Here is a 20,558-nt window from a genome sequence, read left to right as displayed (position 1 = left end):
TATGAACAACGCGAACGTGTAACTGCAATTTCACACTAAGAACACAAGGGGGCGATTTAAGCCTTATTGTTTTACAAAGAGCAGCGACTCTGAACACGATTTACAACTTCTTTCTTTTCTCACAGGGAGTGAACTACGTGTCAAAACGTAAAATATTGTAAAGGGGTAAGATTAAATAACTCCGATTCTTCCTACTCCTTTTTGACATGTTAAATGGTTCAAATGTAATCATGTGTTCAGCGTAAGTTGTTCTGATACAATAAAAACATACCATACTTGTCCACATTTGATGATGACAGCCAGAGTAACAACATCTAAAAATAATAATTGGTCAATATATTAACATTCAATGGTTTTATTGTGAAAAAGTCTCTCTTCAAACAGTCACGGCATTAAAACTGTACAATCAATAATTTAAAAAAAAAAAAGAAAAAGGAAAACAAACATTTCATCTTATTTCTCAGACACGCACAATCACATTCACACCTCAGCAGCTTTGGGCCCAAAAATAGTGTTTTCACTCTGTTATAAATCTCATAACACTGCTGCTTTACCAGCCCAACAGGCCAAAGCACAGAGCATCCTGAATCTTCCTTCTTTCTCCCCTTGTGAAGAAAATCATTTTGAAAACAAACTGTCCCTACACAAAGAGAGGAAGATGTTGAAGATCACAAACAAAATGTTTGGCGTCCACGAGTCAGCAACGACAACACTTTCCTGGCCATCAGAGAGGAAACCTCTTCTGGAGTTCTTGGCAACAGCGCTGACTCAAATTCATTCTCAAATTGAGACAATGCTCGCAAAGTTAATAAAATTAATCACAAGGCTCCTAAAAAATAAAAGTTGATATACATTAAAGCCCCTTTTTGTGCAAAAGACCCCAGTAAGCAACACGAGCACTTGTGCCATTTGCTGTTGTAGTTTACATAATCTTACACTCAGTCCAGATTCCTGATTGGAAATCTATCACACGGGACATAAAACAACTAAAAGAACTTGAACTTCAACATGTGTCAGAGAGCAGCCGGTGGAAAACCAGTGGCTGGCTGGCAGGAAGGAAGGAAACACATTCCCAACAGGAGTGTCACTACAAACATCTACAAGCTATGGTGCTGCCGCCAGGAACGCTGTCTGCACTGGATTACAGTGAGAGACGACGCTTTGTGAAAACATGAAGCAAAGAGCAAACCTCCACCAAGGCCAATGGAAAAAATGGTCTGATCTCTTTCTTTTTTTTGCCGTTTGCCAAATCAGCTCCAAAACTGAACCACACAACCCACAAGACTGCAGTTTGGAGAATATTTGGGGATATAAATAAGCAATGTGTGTGTCTGAAGGCATGAGCAACACAAGCAAATCCTTCAAAAACATCAAAAGTAGCTTTTCCCTTTTAACACTCCAGATTATTTAGGAAAAAACCCATCACTAAAGTGGTGATTAGATGAGATGGAATTAAAAGTGGTACAGCATCAGAAACACTCTCATGGAGTCCATGATCATCCAAGCGCAGATGGACCTGGTGGAAAAAAGAAGCGAGAACAACAAGCGGAATAGCGGGAAACATGGCAGTGAGCGAGCGAGCGAGCGAGCGAGCGAGAGAGAGAGAGAGAGAGAGAGAGAGAGAGAGAGAGACAGAGCGAGCGAGAGCGAGAGAGAGAAGAGGCAGATGCTGAGGAGTGAAAGGATGAAAGAGGAGCGAGGAGGAGCTGCAGCACACTGATGGAGGCCCTCCTGAGATCTATGAGAAGAGCATCTATTATTTAGCAGGAGTGAATCATGGGGACGGCGTGCGGAGGCGGCGGGGCACATCAGAAGACGCCGCATGAAAGCAGCGCCGTCACATTTCCATGCAGCAGATGACACCTAAATACAACATCTGCAATTTCCCATGGGGCCCGAAGGCAACAAAGAGCCTTGTTTGCCATTTTCTTGCGAGATTATTACAGCAGTTTAGCTGCTCAAAATAAGACTCAAAGGTCTAGCCGGCATCTAACTGCAACAAAAACTGTCCATAACTGTCAACCCCCTAGATACAACCCCACCCACCACCACCACCACACACACGTGCTGTAAAAACCTTTTTTCCTCCCAGTTAGTCTGCTGTGTGTTACTGGAAGACAGATGAGCTTGGTGGGAACAGCTGGACTGAAGCTGTCCAACATGACGCGACAGCGTGACGATGGCAGTTTAAAGGCAAAAGCACGGATACTGTGAGTCATGCCGCCCTAATATAAACATTTAGCAAATGGTTAATAACGCACTGTGACGCACTCCTAAGCAGAGGGGCTGGCTGGGAGATTCAAAACATGAATAAAGACAGCAAAGAACAGTTGACAATGTCTTCAAATGACAAAGTGATAGTGCTTTAAAACCAGTCAGTAGAGCTAATTTTTGTTGCGAGTTGAGCAGAGAATAGTGTCAATGATGCAGGGGCGAGGGGCAAGTACAGGACCCGTGTCTGCTGACAACGGCAACATTTCATGTGGCTCCAAAGTGTCTCTGCATCGGTGCGACAACTCGTCCTGTTTTGTTTACACGCCGACACACACCTCCGCTCTCAAGAAAGAACAACTTCCTGCTGCTTGTTTGTGCCAAAATTACCAAACCTTTTTAACCTACGCTTCGGAAAGCACCTGCACAACTGCGAGGATGGAGGGGTGCAAATGGGAATCAGGTCTGTTCACCATTGCCGCTATTGTCTAAAAGTGGCCCCAGTGCAAGTATTACTAGTAGTAATATTGTAGTTTTAGTAGTAGTAGGCTAGCTCAAGTGGATGAAGAGATCAGCGAAGGAAAAGCAAGAGAACAATCTTTCCCTGGACTTGGGTCAAGCTAGAAAGCAAAAAGTGTGAGGGACTTGAAATAGATGAGTCACTTATTGTAGCAGTGGCTGGTATCCATGGCAACAAGCCATCCCACTTGAAAGTAGGTGGCGATGCGCAGAAGAAAAAAATGGAAGTGCAAAGAGTTGAACCCCTCAGTGGCGTACTACTAACTAGTCAGGACTAGTAAAGTGTCACTAGTCAGTGCTAGGACCACAAGGAGGGTGTGGGGTTTAAACCTGCTTGTGCAGCTGCAATTCCATCAAGGCGACGTCAAACCAAAGGAGTGGAGTGTGCTCGTGTGTGTGAGGACTTTTAGCTTATTGAAGATGAAAAAGGTTTGCGATGCAGACACACGATGAGTGTCGCATAGACACGTCTGTACAAGTGGAGAAGACCAGAGTCAGTCATCTGAGCTGTAAAGTAGCATCGGGACACTCAAATGTTTCACTTCCTCTCCACGCTCCCCCTGGCAAGTATCTGAAAGGTTCTAGCGTGTTCTGGCTCGTCGAGAGAGTAGCACATCATTCATCCCGTTCCTGCTCTCCAGCCCGTCAGGTTGGAGGGATGCACTGCTTCCCCCCGTGTCACACCCTCGTGCATCCTGGCAAACGCCGCGCGGTCTCGTCATCGTCCGGAGGGGAAAATTAAACTTAGGAGATCTTGCAGTTGTTGCGGGTGCAGTTCTGCGGGGGGCTCTGGGGTGGGCGGATGGACTTGGACCGCTTCAGGCTGTTGCCCTTGGAGCCACCGGCCGGGTTGGCCAGCGAGTAGGAGCGTCCATGCATCATCACGGCGTTCATGCCGTTGGCCATGGAGAAGGACTTGAGGTGAGACTTGATGGCCACGGGAAGTGGAAGCTTATCGATGAGGTGGACCGGCGTGCACGACACGATGGCTCGGCAGCAGAGGTCCTGAAGGCTGAAGACTGCAGAACAGAAGCGTCGGTAACTCGGTGGGGTTAACAAACATCGACATCACTTGACACGCACCTCGGTTGGGCCGCCAGAACTTCTCCATGCCGTGTCTCATCAGGACGATGCGCGACAGCTCCGTGAAGGACTCGATGACGTTGAAGTTGCACAGCGGGCTCACTTCGAAGAAGGTCATGCCATTCTTCTCGGCGTAGGCCCGCGCCTGCTCGGTGGGCACCTGCCGCTTGAAGGCCAGGTGCAGCCGGTTTCCCACCAGGATGCGAGGCACGCCGGGGGCATGCTGATGCATCACAGAGAGACGGACCAATCAAAACATTCAAATAATCCTGGAATAACTTCAACTCAACACATACACAGCGCCCCCTACACTCACTTCGTCAATCTCTCGTATCCACCTGTCGATGCCGTCAAACGACCAGCGGTTGGTGATGTCGTACACAAGCAGGATGCCCTGCAGGAAGGTAGAGCATCATTCAATCTACAACCTTTGGAACACTGAGGTGTCCAAGTTTTCGAGTGGCGCTCACCTGAGCCCCGCGGGAGTACGAGCGAAAGATGGTGCAGAACCTCCCCTGTCCTGAAGTGTCCCTGAAGAGTGCAAGAAGACAAAGAAGCAGAATTACAGCTGTATGGACTTGGAAAGAGAAGCTACGCTCAAAGACGGTCCCATTATAATGCGTTTATGAGCAGGTACTACCGCCACAAATAAATGAATGTGAAGATGATTAAAAGTCATAACGGGGCATCTGAGGAAAGCATTTACCAAATAACTATCTGGCCTGTCCTGAACATCGTTTGCAGTGATTTTGGTGTGCTCTTGTAATCCCAGCATTAAGGTAAATGTGCTGCAGTGCTGAGGATCACGGAAAAACACGTCCCCCAGGAAAAACACACCTATTGCTTTTCTTAACCACCTCCATCTGAGTGAGATGAGTCATGACACCAACACGAGCAGCAGCAGCAGCACTTTGGTGGGAAGCGAGCGAGCGAGAAAAAAATTGGACAGAAAAAAGAGGCGTGAGGCGGCGGAGGAAAGCCTGATGCAGCATAAATAAAAAGGATTCGGCCGTGAAACTTCTCTCCCCAGGGGAGACAAGCAGGCGCTGGCTCCGCACTTGCCCCACTTCCACTAAACACGCCTCACACTCTGCGATTACGTGCAGCATCTCTACTGAGCAATCAACGTGTGCGCGAGGTACGGAACAACACACGTTTATTATGTACGTGGATCCAATGTGTCCCCGACATCTTCTTCTGCTGTAAGAATCATCACTCACCAAAGCTCCAGCTTCACCCTCCTCCCATCCAGAAGAATGGTGGTGGTCTTATAGTCGATGCCTGCACGGACAAAAAGAGAAGAACGTGAGTGGTGGTTAACACTTCTTGGAACTCTACGAAAAGAAAAAAGTGCAAAATTGACCCACAATGGAACCGCAGAGGCTCATAATTAGCTGGGGACGATGAAGCGTGGATGACAGAAACAGAAAAGGACAGACGAGATCTTACATATTCATGAGGGGCAATGAATGTTTAAGCTCTGGTGATCCTTCACAGAAGCATACAACGTCCAGAACATGATGTTGCTCTTCAGAGAGGGAGTTAAAAGCCTGTTTTATGTCTTTGGATCATCTCTGGCATTATTGAAGTCCACCAGGGCTTTAGTGGGTACTACTGCAGAGTATTTGATTGGTGGACAGTGTTTCCCAGCCCGCCACAAATAGATTTGGCGCTACCTGTTGGCCCGCTCATGAACACATTATAATGGGACTGTCTGTGAAAGGAGCTTGTCCTTCCAACTCCGTACAGTAGATGGCAAGGTAACTCTACCCCTTAACACACCTCATGCACATCTGGTCTTCCAGGGAATAAGAAGACGTAGCAGGAGGGTTCAGTGCCAACTTAGCCACTTTGTTGCTATATTTACTAGTACGGTCGTCCCTTGCAATATCGCGGTTTTTCAGAGATAATTAGCGATCGCTGTTTCGTGGTAGACTATGGTCTATTATTAGTCAAAACAAGTCATATTCTGGTCACTAGGTGGCAGTAATGTTACATGGATGAGACATCCTTCCCTATTACATTACCCTAACTTGCACCCGATGTAGCCCGCCAAGGCTGCAGTGTAAAAAAAGTGTGGAAGTGGTAAGTTTGTGGCTTCTTACTTTGTACTTCTTCCCCACTCCGTTTGAAACCCTTTCTTAGTTTAAGAAGAAATAAATTGGCCAAGAGGCATTTGCAAAAACTGAGGAAAAAACATGAAAAGCAAAACAAATACTGCATGCTTAGAAGTACAAATGAACTTTCTGCTGTCGTTTTTTTTTTGTGAATTGTCACAAACAAGACGGCGCCGCCTGGGAGTGCTTTTAGATAGGGGAGGGGCATACTGCTGCTTATTGAGAAGCACGATACGCGCTTTCATGTCAGAGTCTCTAATTCGCTAAAGTACTATACTATATCGATATCTTCTTATTCTCTGGCAGACCAGGTGCGTTATAATGTGTTATGAGTGAAGGCCAACAGGGGGCACCACAAATAAATAAACACTGAATTTCATGGACATCATCCACCCATCTATTTTCTATGCCGCTAATCCTCATTATGCTGGAGCCTATCCCAGCTAACTTCAAGGAAGAGGCGGGGTACACCCTGGACTGGTCGGCAGCCAATTGCAGGGCACATATAACCATTCTATATAGAGACTGTTACCACCACCAAGTATTACAGAAAATACCCTAACCAAAAACAGTGGATGAACTGTGATGTAAGGGCTAAGCTACGTGCTCGTTCGACTGCATTTGTCATGGGCACCGCTGATGACTACAAAAAGGCCAGATATGACCTGAGGAGGTCCATACGGGAGGCCAAAAGACAGTACAGACAGAAGCTGGAGGGCTACTATTCCACCTCAGACCCTCGGCGCATGTGGGCGGGGCTCCAGCACATCACAGACTATCGACAGCAGAGTAGCGTAGCCACGTCCAGCCAAACCACACTTCCAGATGAGCTGAACGAGTTCTATGCCCGCTTTGACACCCAAACTCCTGATGAGCAGAGAGGGTGGCTGAACCTGGGGAGCACACAGGACTCACCTCTCATGGTGACATCAGCTGATGTGCGCAGGGTTCTAAACAAAACAAACCTACGAAAAGCAGCAGGGCCAGACAACATCTCAGGACGTGCACTTCGGGTTTGCTCATCAGAGCTTGCTGATGTGCTTGCTGACATATTTAACCTGTCGCTTGCACAAGCATCTGTACCGACCTGCTTTAAGTCCACCACCATAGTGCCCGTACCCAAGAAGAGCAACGTGACCTGCTTGAATGACTATCGCCCTATAGCACTCACTCCTATTGTTATGAAGTGCTTTGAAAGAATAGTCATGACCCACATCAAAAGAGCATCCCGGCGGCAACTGTGGACCCTCTACAGTTTGCATATCGCCAGAACCGGTCCACGGATGATGCAGTCAACACTGCCATCCACACAGCCCTTTCTCACCTACAGGGCCAGGACACATATGTCAGAATGCTATTTATAGACTATAGCTCTGCTTTTAATACAGTCTGCCCCCACAAACTCACAAATAAGCTCCTCACACTTGGCCTGTCTCCCTCCCTCTGTAACTGGGTGTTTAACTTTCTCACAGGCAGGCCCCAGTCAGTCAGAGTCCACAATCGCACATCCAGCTCAAGAATTGTGAGCACTGGGACCCCACAGGGGTGTGTGCTGAGTCCACTCCTCTACACGCTCTTCACCTACGATTGCGTGGCCTCCCAGAACAACACCAGCATCATTAAATTTGCGGATGACACTACAGTCATCGGCCTGATCACTGGTGGTGTTGAAACATCATACAGAAGAGAGGTGGCGGACCTCATAGCTTGGTGTCGTGATAACAATCTCCTTCTCAATACAGATAAGACTAAAGAGATGATCATTGACCCAAGAACAAGGGAAAAGGAGCCACATAGACCCCTGTTTATTGATGAGACTGAGGTGGAGAGGGTGAAAACCTTCAAGTTCCTTGGCACACACATCAGCGAGGACCTCACCTGGTCTCACAATACCCAACAAATTATGAAGAAGTCCCAAAGGAGACTGTACTTCCTGAGAAGACTGAGGAAATTTGGCATGCCCACCACAATCCTGAGTTGCTTCTACAGATGCACTATCGAAAGTGTCCTTACCGCCTCCATCACTGTTTGGTACGGTAACTGTACAACACGTGATAGGAAGGCACTCCAGCGGGTAATCAAGACCTCACAGAACATTGTTGGGGCAGCCCTCCCCTCACTGCAAGACATTTATAAATCTAGAGTCCTACGCAGAACACACAACCTCATCAAGGACAGCACACATCCACAACACTCATTATTCACACTCCTACCGTCAGGCAGACGCTACAGGAGTTTGAAGTCCAGGACCACAAGGCTGGCAAACAGCTTTTACCCACAGGCCATCAGGCTCCTCAACGAAGCACTCGCACACGCCGCACGCAACACACGCACACACTCATAGCACTTTATTTATTTATTTATTTGTATTATTTACTTGTATTAATGTCTCTTCTGTTGTTGTTGCTTAATTTATTGGTATATATGTTTATGTGTTTATGTTTCTTATGTTCTTATTCTTTCATTTGTTTTCTTTCTTTTCTTGGGAGAATGAACAGAATAAGATTTTCATTGCATGGTATAACTGCTGTTTTACTATGCACATGACAATAAAACTCTCTTGATCTCTTGATCTTGATCTTGATTCACACTCACATTCATACCTATGGACAATTTAGAGTCACAAATTAACCTAACATGCATGTTAAAAAAAAAACCACGCATGCCCAAGTGGAGATTCGAACACAGGTCTTCCCAATCTCCTGACTGTGTGGCCAACATGCTAACCACTCTGCCAAAATGCTTTTGGAGACATGAGAGCACGTATCTCTCTTCTCAATGAGCCTGTGGCCCTGACCCCATCTAAAAGCAAGCTCTGTCTTGCTTGTGATATTAAAACAAAACAGCAAGAGAAGAAAATTATTTTGTATTTCTAAACATTTGTTTTGCTTTTCAAGTTTTTTTTGCTCTCCCACAGCGTCCATAAAAATGACATGCACAGATGTCATGGCCACAATCAGACGATGGCGTCATCTCGCACCCCCCTCCGACAGACAAGATTCAGCAAAAAGGTCAGGTGTAGCTCAAAGTCACCCAACCAGAACCTTGCAGTTCGTAACAGGTCCAATAATGCCTTCATTGTCTTCTGAGTAGTACCATGTGTGTAGCGTTTAACGGCAAGGATGAAGGTGGCAGCACTCTGCCTCAGGCAGGTGGGATGGTGCTAACCGAAACTCGTCTGACTACACCTGCCGCTTCGTGTCCGGACATGTTCCCCTGGATCTTCTCAACTGGTTCCTGTTCTTTCCACACGGTCGGGGAAATTCCCTTGGGCCGAACAACTGAAGCGCTGGGAGTTGAATGATGATTTTACTTTTTTGCACAGCGGCTTCGGGAGTGAGAGTGAAAGCCACAGCGAGCGACTGCACATGGTGGCAAGGCCATTCCATGATACGTGGAGGTCCAAAGGGGGCTCGGTGCCATTTATTTTTGTCAAATCAGATAATACTTAGAATTAATCGATACCCTTCCCCATGCTTCTATGCTGCGTCTTCCACCGCACGTTATGAAAGATGAACAAGAGTGCAGGCAATCAACGCTCGCTGGCTTATAACATCACCAACGTTCCTTGATGAAGCCTCCACCGAGCTAAAGTGCTGAGCAAATTTCATTGCAGAGACGGAGAGCGAGCGAGTGAGAGTGCTTCCTTCACTCTGGCTGCTGACGGGCGTCACTTGATGATCAATAGCTGCTCTGATCGCTCGGCTGAGAGCACGATGTTCTGCTGCGTTCCACGTTTCTCCAGCACCACAAAACCCCTGCCGTAGTGTACAGTGGTGTCCAGGTGTGCTCCATCACATCTTGTACTGGATCTCATTAGATGGGGGACAACTACAGGTGAGAAGTGCAGGTGGAGGAGGTGAGGAAACATGTTGTGTGATCCGTGCAGCATCGCTCAGTCAGGTGAGCGATCTATGCCTCCAAAACCAGCCTGAAGAAACTTTCATCCAATCCCCTGTCCTGATTTGCTCCACTTCAAATATTTACTTTAGTCACAAAGTAAATAAAAGGACACAAAGGACACCAAGCGTTGACTTTGTGTGAGCTTCATAATTCATGAAGACACTCTCTGGCAACAACAAGGACAGCATCCTCACTTTGTTTTTTTCCCCCTCACGCCGTATTAGCTGTGTTTCCCACACATTCATTCATTGGTGGCGGCACGGCACGATTGCATTTGAACCGCCACAGATAGATTTGTGCTTCTTAGCACACCTCATACACACACGCCACAGCTGATTTGGTCGCGCATTATAACGCATGTGTTTATCAATACAGGCGTCCCTCGCCACATCGCGCTTTCATTTTCTAGCACGGTTTTCCAAACATATACTAATTAATAAGTCATGCTGTTTTGTGGTTGAATGTGGCATGTTATTAGTAAAAAAATATACATATTGAAGCAAATGTTTCATATTTTTTGTCTAAATTAAGCATTGTCAAGTATAACAATGGCTAAATGAACTAAAATACAAATCCAAGGAAGCCGCATTCAAATTGTGAATGCAGCATTCTACATTGGTTGCTAGGTGTCACTAGTTGTGAGACAAGCGCCAGACTTGATCACAGAGTTCTCCAAAAGCTCATTTTATAAGAACAAAAACCTACATTTGCATGTGGACGAGGGCTCAAATGGTGCAAATTAGACATAATTGTAATCTAATGCCACAGATAGATTGCAGTGCTGAGGGAAGCACTGACTATGATGTCCAACATGTAAAGGTTGATGCACCTTCAAAGATGAAACAACTCCACATTTCCTTTGTGTCCACCTCTCGCAGCTTATTCAGCATAACCGCCACTGTGACGTAGAATGTAAATAAACACAACGACTCAGAATAACCCACAAAGTCAGCAAAGGCGCAGCGCTGCGGCTGTGTCAAGAAGTGATGACACTTGTGTACACCTTTACACCCGCAACAAAACATGATGCTGTGTTGTCTTGTTCACTGATGAGGTCATGGAAAAACCTGGACTGACTGGCTCGGTTGTCCTCCAGCATGGCAACAATGTCCATACATTCACGTGGAAGCTGTGTGTGTGTGTGTGTGTTTGTGTGTCTGTGTTTAAAGGCAGTCAAGGAAGCTCCTTGTGTTATTCTCAGCAGCTTGTAAACTCATGACGTTTGTGATGAACAACCATGACGACAACAGGAGGGGCTCAGGGCCCAAAGATGTGATGGGAAGAGATGGGACGGACTTACCGCTGCTGTAAGCGTACGGGGACTCAGCCGAGCCGTCCTGGAGGCTGTCCAGGATCTCCCCTTTGCCAACGTCGCTGTCCCCCACCAGAAGGAACTTGAGGAGGTAGTCGTAGCTCTTCACCGGGCTGCCCTGACTGCCCATGGCCTCTCACAGGGAGCCCTGCAGACGTGGAGAAGAAGTGGAAGATGATGAGGGAATGTCAAGTTGGACATAAACACACAAGATAGCCTGCTCCAGAATAAAGATATTTATGGGGGCGGGAACTTGCTGGCTACACTACACAGCCCAGTGTCATGTGTCAACAACTGGACTGGAGGAGCAACAATTCACTTGGGATGCGAACTCAAGGCAAAAACAAACTAGGAATCCTCTGGCAGTGTGGAATACTTTCATGGGACAAAACAAGCCATATTTGGAAGGCTTCAATGGGACGTGTATGTAATACAAATCATCGTTACATAAATTATACTGGACGTTAAAAGTAGTTTCTGTTGACTAGAGTCGAAAACAAGGTCCCTTTTCAAAAACGGTCTAAACGGCAAGCTAGTCCCGCCACACAAGCTAACCAGCTAGCTATCGTTACACGGATGACCGCTGCAAACGTCACGGAGTGGCAGAAAAAGTATTTAAAGACACCGTCACTGGTCACATTTATTCCAGGTTACACGCTGGGGTCAGCAGCTAAACACCCCACATACACACACACACACACACACACTGCTGTTTAAGGGCTAGCTAGCTACATGCTAACCTGGTGAGCTCAACTTCCAGCGGCGTCTGCGCGATTCGAGGCCGCCTTGTCGTCCTCTCGCCCGGGTACAAAGACGACTGGAACTTCGCCTGCGTTACATCCAAGGAATCGTCCCGGAGGAAAAACGCCACGGGGATTTATAGATCCAGTCCGAACCTCTTCGTGTGATCCGCCGTGTCAGTCCGCGACGTCCATATCTGTCCGTTCCTCCGAGGCATGGTGTGGTGGAAGAGGAGCCGACAACAGTAAAGCCTCCGCCGCCGCCTGACAGATCACTGTTGCCTTCTCCCGCAGCTGCCGCCCTCCAGCTCAAGCCCCGCCCTTGTACTTGTGCGATTGGTCGGTCTGTTTAACACCGCAAATATGAAAACTGCCATTGGTCATGGGAAGCTGTCATTCAAGCACTGCTGTCAACAACACGCAGGTGGTGAGTGGAACAACAAAGATGATCAAATTGTCGCACTAAACAAAGACACACAACCTTACTACGCTGATTCAAATTAATCAATCACCGACCGTCTCTTGAACTATTTGAATTACTGAATTTAATCAGTTTCGTGTTTTAAAATGTTTAGTTTCATTCCTTTCTTTGTGACAATGGGTCATTATGCCAATACACGACACAAGTGATTGAAAGTAGACACGCAACATATTTCCAAATTCCTGGTTCAAAATGACTAATTACTGGTAACTTGTGTGCTTGGCAAAACACCAGCAGACATCAATATCATTAGTTTTATTTCATAGCAAAGGGCCATCATGGAGATCACATAAATCAACAATAAAAATGTATGCAATCAATTTTTTTTTTAATATCTAAACACATTTTTACACTGGTTCATGTCGACACTTCAAATGATCCGTTACATGACAACAGACACAAACATTTATAAATCATTGTTATTATTAAATAAATTCCACTTGTTCAATGTGGAACATTTGGTCTAAACTGATGTTAAGACTTTGATTAATAATGCTATGGGAAAAATAATCAAGTCACAAATAACACCATTAGCTTGTGGTGGCTATCTTTAGCTCCTGGCTTGAACTTGACCTAAAATTTGAGATTCAGCAGTTTTTATATGACTGATTTCTTTCACGCTTCTAGCATAAACGGCAGTGCTGCATCTCATAAATAACTTCTAACAAAGGAGAATAGAACAAATCGCAAAACTCTATGTATCAAAATATGTAACTAAATAACATTCTACAATTAGAAAAAGGGTTTTAGTCATGTACAAGATGATAAACACTGGCTGATTCACAAAACGCTTCAAAATAAAGGTCATCTTCATTTCACCAAAGCAGCGTGCGACTGCTTGGTGATAGCGGTTGTGAAGTCACACAAACATTTGATTCCCTTCTGCCTTGTCGTCATCGACGGCGGTGTTCATCATGCTGGTTTCACTTTTCTTTTCCATTTTCTCTCTGCTGGCGTCCATCTGTTTCCATTTCATTATTTATTCATCTCTTCCCTTTCCTCCTCTCTCTCTCGTTCTCTCTCTACCTGCATGCCCGCCGGCCTTCAGCCCCTCCATCAGCCCTCTCAGTCAGCCTTGGTAGCGTCAGCCTTCCTAGCAGCCTTGGTGCTGTTGTGCGTCCAGGGGTAGATGAGCTCCCCGACAAAGAGCTTCTTGACCAGAGCGGCCCACGAGTCTTTGGGGTAGCAGCTATAGGTGGGCGTGCGGTACGTCTGGATCACCGTGCTGCTCTTCAGAGGGTTGATCTGATGAATTCAGAGACAAAATAATTTGGACTATGACATGGAAGGTGATGATTTATGTTGTTCCCCACAGGCCTGCAATCTATCTGTGGGGGTGGTGAAAATGATGTAATCATCAAATTTGCATGATTGGCCAAGAGGCATTTGCAAAAAGTGAGGAAAAAACATGAAAAGCAAAACAAATACTGCATGCTTAGAAGTACAAATGAACTTTCTGCTGTCGTTTCTTTTGTGAAATGTCACAAACAAGACTGAGCCGCCTGGGTGTGCTTTTAAATAGGGGAGAGGGACACTGCTGCTTATTGAGAAGCGCGATATGTGCTTTCATGTCAGAGTCTCTAATTTGCTAAGGTACTATATCTATATCTTCTTATTCTCTGGCAGACCAGGTGCGTTATAATGTGTTATGAGTGAAGGCCAACAGGGGCGCCACAAATAATCACTGAATTTCATCATCCATCCATTTTCTATGCCGCTTATCCTCATTAGGGTTGCGGGGTTATGCTGGAGCCTATCCCAGCTGACTTTGGGCGAGAGGCGGGGTACACCCTGGACTGGTCGCCAGCCAATCGCAGAGCACATATAGACAAACAACCATTCACGCTCACATTCATACCTATGCACAATTTAGAGTTGACAATTAACCTAACACGCACACACAGGGAGAACATGCAAACTCAACACAGAGATGCGGAGATTCAAACCCAGGTCTTCCCGATCTCCTGACTGTGTGGCCAACATGCTAACCACTCGGCCACTGTTTGGCCCTCATGGACAGAAAAAAATTAAAATACTGGCGGGTAAGAGGAAAATGTGAAAATTCACCTCCATCAGCAGATGAAGAGCAGTGCCTGGCTCGTCACTCAGCACCCTGAACCTGACACCCTCTGACCAGCAGGTGACAGAAAAGGTCAGGAAACCAGATTACATCAATACTTCATCATAACTTCATTCACATTACAGCATCTTGCTACCTGCTCCAACCATATAAACAGGCGCATGGACGTCAGCCTACCTGCCAGTCTGTACGGCCGACACACGCGGAGCCCGATGGCGAAGAGAGGGAAGGAGTTGATGAAGTCCACACTGAGGTGGATGACACCCTGGAACAACATTATCACCACACGCAACTGTGCAACACACACACACAGATTTTGTTTTAAAAAGTACGATAAACAAATTATGCAAACATATACCTAAGAAGATCATGATGAGTGTGATACCAGAGTGAAGACCAGGTAGTAGAGCGCTGTGGTGGGCAGCAGGAAGAGCAGGATGGTGAACAGCAGCGTCCCGATGAACAGCTGCAGTGGCACAAACGTCTTAATACTGTGTGTGTTTATTAATTCATTTATTTGTGGTGGCCTGCCACAGATGCATTTGGGCTGCCACAAAATGGGGCTAGCTGCTCTCCTCATTTTTAAACACATCATAATGGGACTGTCTGTGAATGTAGCTTGTCGTTCCAACTCTGTACAGTAGATGGCATCGGAACTCAACACACCACCAGATAGATTACAGCCCTGTGGGGGACACGGTTACAGTTGCCCCTCGCCACGTCACGGTTTGCATTTCGCAGCTTCACTCTATCATGGTTTTTCAAAAATATATTAATTAATAAATCCTGCTGGTTTGTGGTTTAACACGGCCTGTTATCAGTCAAAAAGTATGCATGTTTAGATCATCAAATTGTACAGATTTTCAAGCATAAAAATTACTAAATGAACTAAAGCACAAATATAAGACATCGAAACACACAACTCAGGGGTGGCCAATGTGCAGCCCCGGGACCATATAAGGCCCGTGGCTGGTTTTTAATATGATTAAACACGAAAATGAAAAAACAACAGCAAAAATGGTGGTCACTAGGTGTCTGTAATGCTACTGTGACCACCTGTTGGTGTTGGAATGTTGATGTCCTAAATTCTGATGTTTATGTTGTTGGTGTATAATGAGGACATGTTGCTGTGGGAGAGAGACATGTATGCGAGCTGAACCGTGTTTTATGCACAATTGAGCACTCCTATTGGCGTCAAAGGTTGGCAATAAAACTTAAAATACGTCAGACTCTGTGTGACTCTCTAAGAATGCAACATTACATTAGCCACTGCAAGAAGTCCCAGAAGTAACAAAAAAGAAACAACAACAAGGAACTCTCCCAAAGCTAACATGTCTTATGTCTTAATTTCTCTTATTATGTCTACTATATTGGATAATAGGTGTGAAAAGGTGACTATAGGGGTGTTATTTCATGTCTACAGGGCTCTAACAATGTTAAAAACTGCCGTGAATAGGTTTTATGCGCTCTAACTATAAAAAAATCCCATTTATAAATAAGGAATCCTACTTTGCGGAAATTCACTTATCACAGTTGGGTCTGGAACCAATTACTCACGATAGTCGAGGATGACTGTATATGTGTGTGTGTTTGCATCACCTGGTCCACGTCGTAGGAGCAGGAGTCCACCCTCTGCCTCAGGACATTCCACTTCTTCCCTCTGAAGAGCCTCCATAGGGAAGACAGCCCGTAGATCTTCAGGCAGTAGATTCTGTCATCACATTTCCACTTAAGTTTTCAACATTTACATCAATGTACAAAGACAGCTTTCAGGAACTACTGAAATTCAAAAGAGCAGGAGGGGGGTATTTTTAGTTTGCCTTAAGACTTGTAGATGAAATGAACGTGACAAAGCTTCCTACATCAACAATCCAAGCGTTCAAACGGACTTCAGCGAATACGCAAAAGAGGATGTGGCTAATACTTCCTTATGCACCACAGGCCAAGGCGCTATCTTTAGTATGAATGCATAATTCAGTCCATCTCCTCCCACATTCGACAGGGAGCGCTCAGCATTCATTATTCCTGCTGGCACCAGCAGAACCAAGCAGGACTCAAAGCAGAGCAACACACTAGTTTTATAATGAAGCCTTTTTGATTTCTGAAGCTGATTCATCTCACGATGTCTCTCTGCATCTTTAATCCACATACTGCTATAAAAATCCACAGATAAAAAGTTGGGAAAGCCTGCCCCCTGCAGGCCATATAATGTAACGCAGCTCATCAACAGCACCGCATGTCGTGTCTGCGTTCTTTGGCAATATTTCAGCCCTCATAAAAGTTACTTTAATCTAATTGTGTGCACCTGGAAAAACCTCCTTCATGACTTCAATTGACTAATTACCTTTCATTAATCGTTTTCTACTCATCATCCCATACAGTGTTCTATGAATGGTAAAAGAAGAAAATGTCACCTGGCTCCGTAGACGTAGAAGCAGTAGATGTGGAAGGTGAGCAGGGCCACCATGTCAGAGAACAGCGAGAGAGCAAAGGTCAGGCCGAGGCAGGCTGACAGACCTCCGTACCACAAGATGGCCTCCACGAAAGGCGACATCAGGTGGATGTAACCTGGAGGCAGCGTCGTGTACAGGATGTGTGTCGCGTGACAGTCATTACAAGCAGGTGTGTACATTGTGCTGCGGGGGCGTCTACTCACTGATCCACAGGTGGATGTGATAGAGGAAGAAGCGGCCCAGCACCTGGTCCAGGACCCGGTTCATCTTCAGCCCTGCTGGAGCTCCCATCAGCCACTGCAGCAGCTCCTCCAGCTCCTTAGCAACATGCTAGAGGACAATATCAGCACAATGTTATTAACAGAACAATAAAGAAAGGCATATTTCACTGCAGTCACGTTCGATTGTCAGCCTCACATCAGCAGCAGGCACCAGTGTGTTGGCCAACATGCTAATGTGATCGTCTCGGTAGAGCCAGGACACCAGCAACATGCCCAGAGCCACGTCCACCAGGAAGGACACAAACATGTGGGCTTTTCTGCACACAACATAATAATCAGCAGGTGAGCAAAGATGTAAAGATGAAGAAGAATAGGAGCAAACCTCATGAACTGTGTGTGATTGACAGCTGATTTGGGCGAGGTGAGCGTCCTCAGGTGTTTGCTTCTGCAGCTGAGCTGGGCACAGGTGGAGAACTTGCTGGACAGGAAGCGCAGCGGGTAAAGACGGAAGATGCTGGACAAGACAAACGCGCGGGTTAGCTCAAATGTCACAATAGCAGAGCTCGCTCGTGCTCTTCTCACCGCATGCTACACGTCCACGTCCACACGGAGAGGAGCCAGCCAAGGAGCGCGCAGAGGGGCACCGACGCCTGCTTGAGCAGCTCCACGATGATGCTGCCCTCGCGACCTTGCGTCTGCCAGTGTGTGGACTTGAGCGGCCCGTCGTCGTACTTGTCCAGGAAGAAGAGCGGCTGGCTGCGGGCCACCGTGTGGAACACCTGAGGAGGAAGGAAGACCATCATCATGCATTGTGGACCTCATCAGACTGGCTCTGAAGAATGATGGCATTTTTCTCTTGTGCTGCTACAGTGGGACATCTCATTATGTCAACATCCCTCAGACTGTCTTGAGGCTTTGTCCACAGACACAGCGTGAATGGGTGATGATGAAGGATTCGGCAGTTGGTTGACATTGTTTTAATTCATTTGTGTAGATTTTTATGTGTTTTCATATGATACTTTAGCCACAGAAGTATTGTGTATGGTTCAGAAATTCAGGCAACCTCAACCCACCGCAGCCACAAATAGATGGCAGTCCTGCAGGAAACATATGTACAGTCATCCTTAGTTTATCACGATTAATTGGTTTCAGACCCGACCGTGATATGTGAATTTACATAAAGTAGGATTCCTTCTTTAAAAATCAAATATTTTCATAGTTAGAGCATAGAAAACCTGTTTACGACCTCCTACATATGGTTTTAACATTATGAGAGCCCTCTAGACATGAAATAACACCCCTATAGTCACTCATATTACCTGAAATGATAGACATAATCAGAGAAAATAAGACATTTAAGACATAAATAAGGCTCGTGCTCATGTGTGTTTCACTAAATGCCTTGCGGACGTGTGGGCAGGAAGTCACGTCAGGGATTCTTATGAGTTTTAACTGCAGTACGGCCACATCTGTAGCCTGTGTTATTATTTGGATGATTATTATTAATATTATTATTATTATGCCTGTTGTGAGATAAATAATTATAAAAATAATAAAAGCCTGTCGTTGGCAATCAAGTCTGGTGCGTGATAGTGACACCTAGTGGCCAGTGTAGACTACAGTTCATCAATGTGATTGCCTTAAACTGTATGTGTATTTTAGTTCATTTAGAACATTTATATGCTGGAAAATGCTTAATTTAGGTCAATAATATGTAGAATTTGCTTAAATATGCATAAAAAATGAATAATAGACCGTAGTCAACCATAAAACAGCTTCTATTAATTAATTAATTTTTTTGACAAAGCGCGAGACAGTGAGAGCGTGATGTTCGAATCGCGAAGTGGCAAGGGACAACTGTGCTGCTATGTTTTTATTTTGACTATTAATTTGCACTGAACAGGAAGTCACTGTGTGGACATGTTAATACAGTGTAACTAGACAGTAGTTACGTAGTGGTGATATGATGCAGTTAACAACACTACAACACATGTCAACATAAATGGACCCATTTTTTACAGAAATGATCGCTTTGGCGCTCACGTGTGATGTCACCAAAAGCGGTCGGAACACGGTAGACGGGGACTGGGTCGACATAGACGGGTTATTGCACCGTATGACCGGTTTGAGTTGAAATATTTTGGTTATACTTGTCTCAGCTCGGACGAAGGTTCCGTTTGTGGCTCAGCGATGCCATTCTGGATGGGATGGAGCTGTGACAGCATCACCTTCCTCTGTTCGTAGTGGACAAAGATCACCTTCTCCTCCTCCTCGTCTTTCTTCACATCCTCCTTTGTTGCCTTTTGTTGAGCTGCTGAAGGAAAAACATGTTCTTGGACTTTACCATGTTAGCTAGACTTGAAAACAGCTGATAAGTATGTGAGGAATGTGTAGTACTGTGACCGCGGTTGAGGAGCTGGCAGGTGAAGCCGGTCTTTCCCATCTGGCGACTGATCTGCAGCCATCGTTCCTGAGGGAACATGGTGCTCAGGTCCCTCAGGAAGCTCTCCATGCCCTCCTGACCATCTTTGGGCAAGCTCCAAGAGCCCAGCACACACAGCTCCACTTTGCTCCGGGCCTCCATCTGGGACAGAAACATGCAGATAGGACCAAACTGTATAAAGCATCTTGATGAGCTTCAGTGATCGAAGTGCATGTAAAACACGACACCTGCTGGATGTACTGTTTGACCTGGCTGGGGATGAACGGGTAGTGGATGACAGCCAACACCACTGCCGAGTCGTGGTCATCGGCAGGGATCCAACGGCCCACTAGCAGCCCACTATCCGCCCGGTTGCAGCATTGTGGGAAGAAGACTTTGAGCACCATGTCTTCTAATGACACGCAACCGCTGACCTTCAGAAGAGCTGATGAGCAAAGAAATACACAAGCAAAGTCAATCCCGCATACAAGTAACATCTATGGGGGTGTTTTAGGAACAGGTCGCTGACAGACAGACGAGGGGATTATGTGAAAACATCACGACTGCCCTCGTTTTTGTCCTTCATGAAGGTTGGGGCGCCTGAGGCACAACTTTCATTGATTTCACCTCCAATGGTTAACAGGCTAGTACAAATTATCTTTGTAAAAAGATGCAGTGATATAAAGATAGATACAGGATAGATACAGGACAAATCCGACTTTTTATTTTTTGTTTTATTTACTTCTACGGTATGAGAGTTAATTATGATAGTTTATGTTGGACGATGTTGTCGCATCCCTAAAGTATCTAAGTACCATAGTCCGTCCATGAAAATGTTATCATCGAATAGTGTCATCGGCCAATAAAAAGAGTAAAGCATGTAATGTAGATATACAATACAAACATTTGCAACGTTTTACCTTTCGGGGACGTAGCGTTTCACCTTTCATTCATGAAGTACATTTCGCTATTCCGCCATTTTGTTTGTTGACAGTCCCACACATTAAATGTTCCGA

The 20,558-nt window shown here is 45.7% G+C and overlaps 2 protein-coding genes across 6 annotated transcripts; both read right to left on the bottom strand.

The window, feature by feature from the left end:
- Nucleotides 1-339: 339 nt before the first annotated feature.
- On the bottom strand, nt 340-12,176 carry rab40c (RAB40c, member RAS oncogene family). The gene is made up of 7 exons (XM_054758786.1): nt 11,886-12,176; nt 11,134-11,293; nt 5,034-5,094; nt 4,284-4,344; nt 4,130-4,207; nt 3,814-4,036; nt 340-3,749 (listed from the first exon to the last, which is right to left on the bottom strand). Exons 2-7 carry the CDS (start codon nt 11,273-11,275, stop codon nt 3,475-3,477), a joined length of 840 nt encoding a protein of 279 aa, XP_054614761.1. The 5' UTR covers nt 11,276-11,293; nt 11,886-12,176; the 3' UTR covers nt 340-3,474.
- Nucleotides 12,177-12,475: 299 nt separating this feature from the next.
- Nucleotides 12,476-20,549, bottom strand: pigq (phosphatidylinositol glycan anchor biosynthesis, class Q). Of its 5 annotated transcripts, none has more exons than XM_054758777.1 (14): nt 20,463-20,549; nt 19,791-19,987; nt 19,518-19,704; nt 19,271-19,434; nt 17,703-17,899; nt 17,503-17,634; nt 17,317-17,437; nt 17,103-17,229; nt 16,861-17,014; nt 16,046-16,157; nt 14,832-14,912; nt 14,624-14,738; nt 14,434-14,495; nt 12,476-13,611 (listed from the first exon to the last, which is right to left on the bottom strand). In XM_054758777.1, exons 2-14 carry the CDS (start codon nt 19,947-19,949, stop codon nt 13,432-13,434), a joined length of 1,791 nt encoding a protein of 596 aa, XP_054614752.1. In that variant the 5' UTR covers nt 19,950-19,987; nt 20,463-20,549; the 3' UTR covers nt 12,476-13,431. The 5 variants fall into 5 exon arrangements, with proteins under 5 accessions (XP_054614752.1, XP_054614753.1, XP_054614754.1 ...); XM_054758778.1 differs by having other exon boundaries at nt 19,271-19,431; XM_054758779.1 differs by having other exon boundaries at nt 19,524-19,704.
- Nucleotides 20,550-20,558: the final 9 nt, after the last annotated feature.

The sequence above is a fragment of the Dunckerocampus dactyliophorus genome, chromosome 18 (genome assembly GCF_027744805.1).
Source record: "Dunckerocampus dactyliophorus isolate RoL2022-P2 chromosome 18, RoL_Ddac_1.1, whole genome shotgun sequence".
Taxonomy (NCBI): Eukaryota; Metazoa; Chordata; class Actinopteri; order Syngnathiformes; family Syngnathidae; genus Dunckerocampus; species Dunckerocampus dactyliophorus.
Note: the sequence above shows the minus strand (reverse complement) of the source record. Positions and strands in the feature narration are given on the sequence as shown.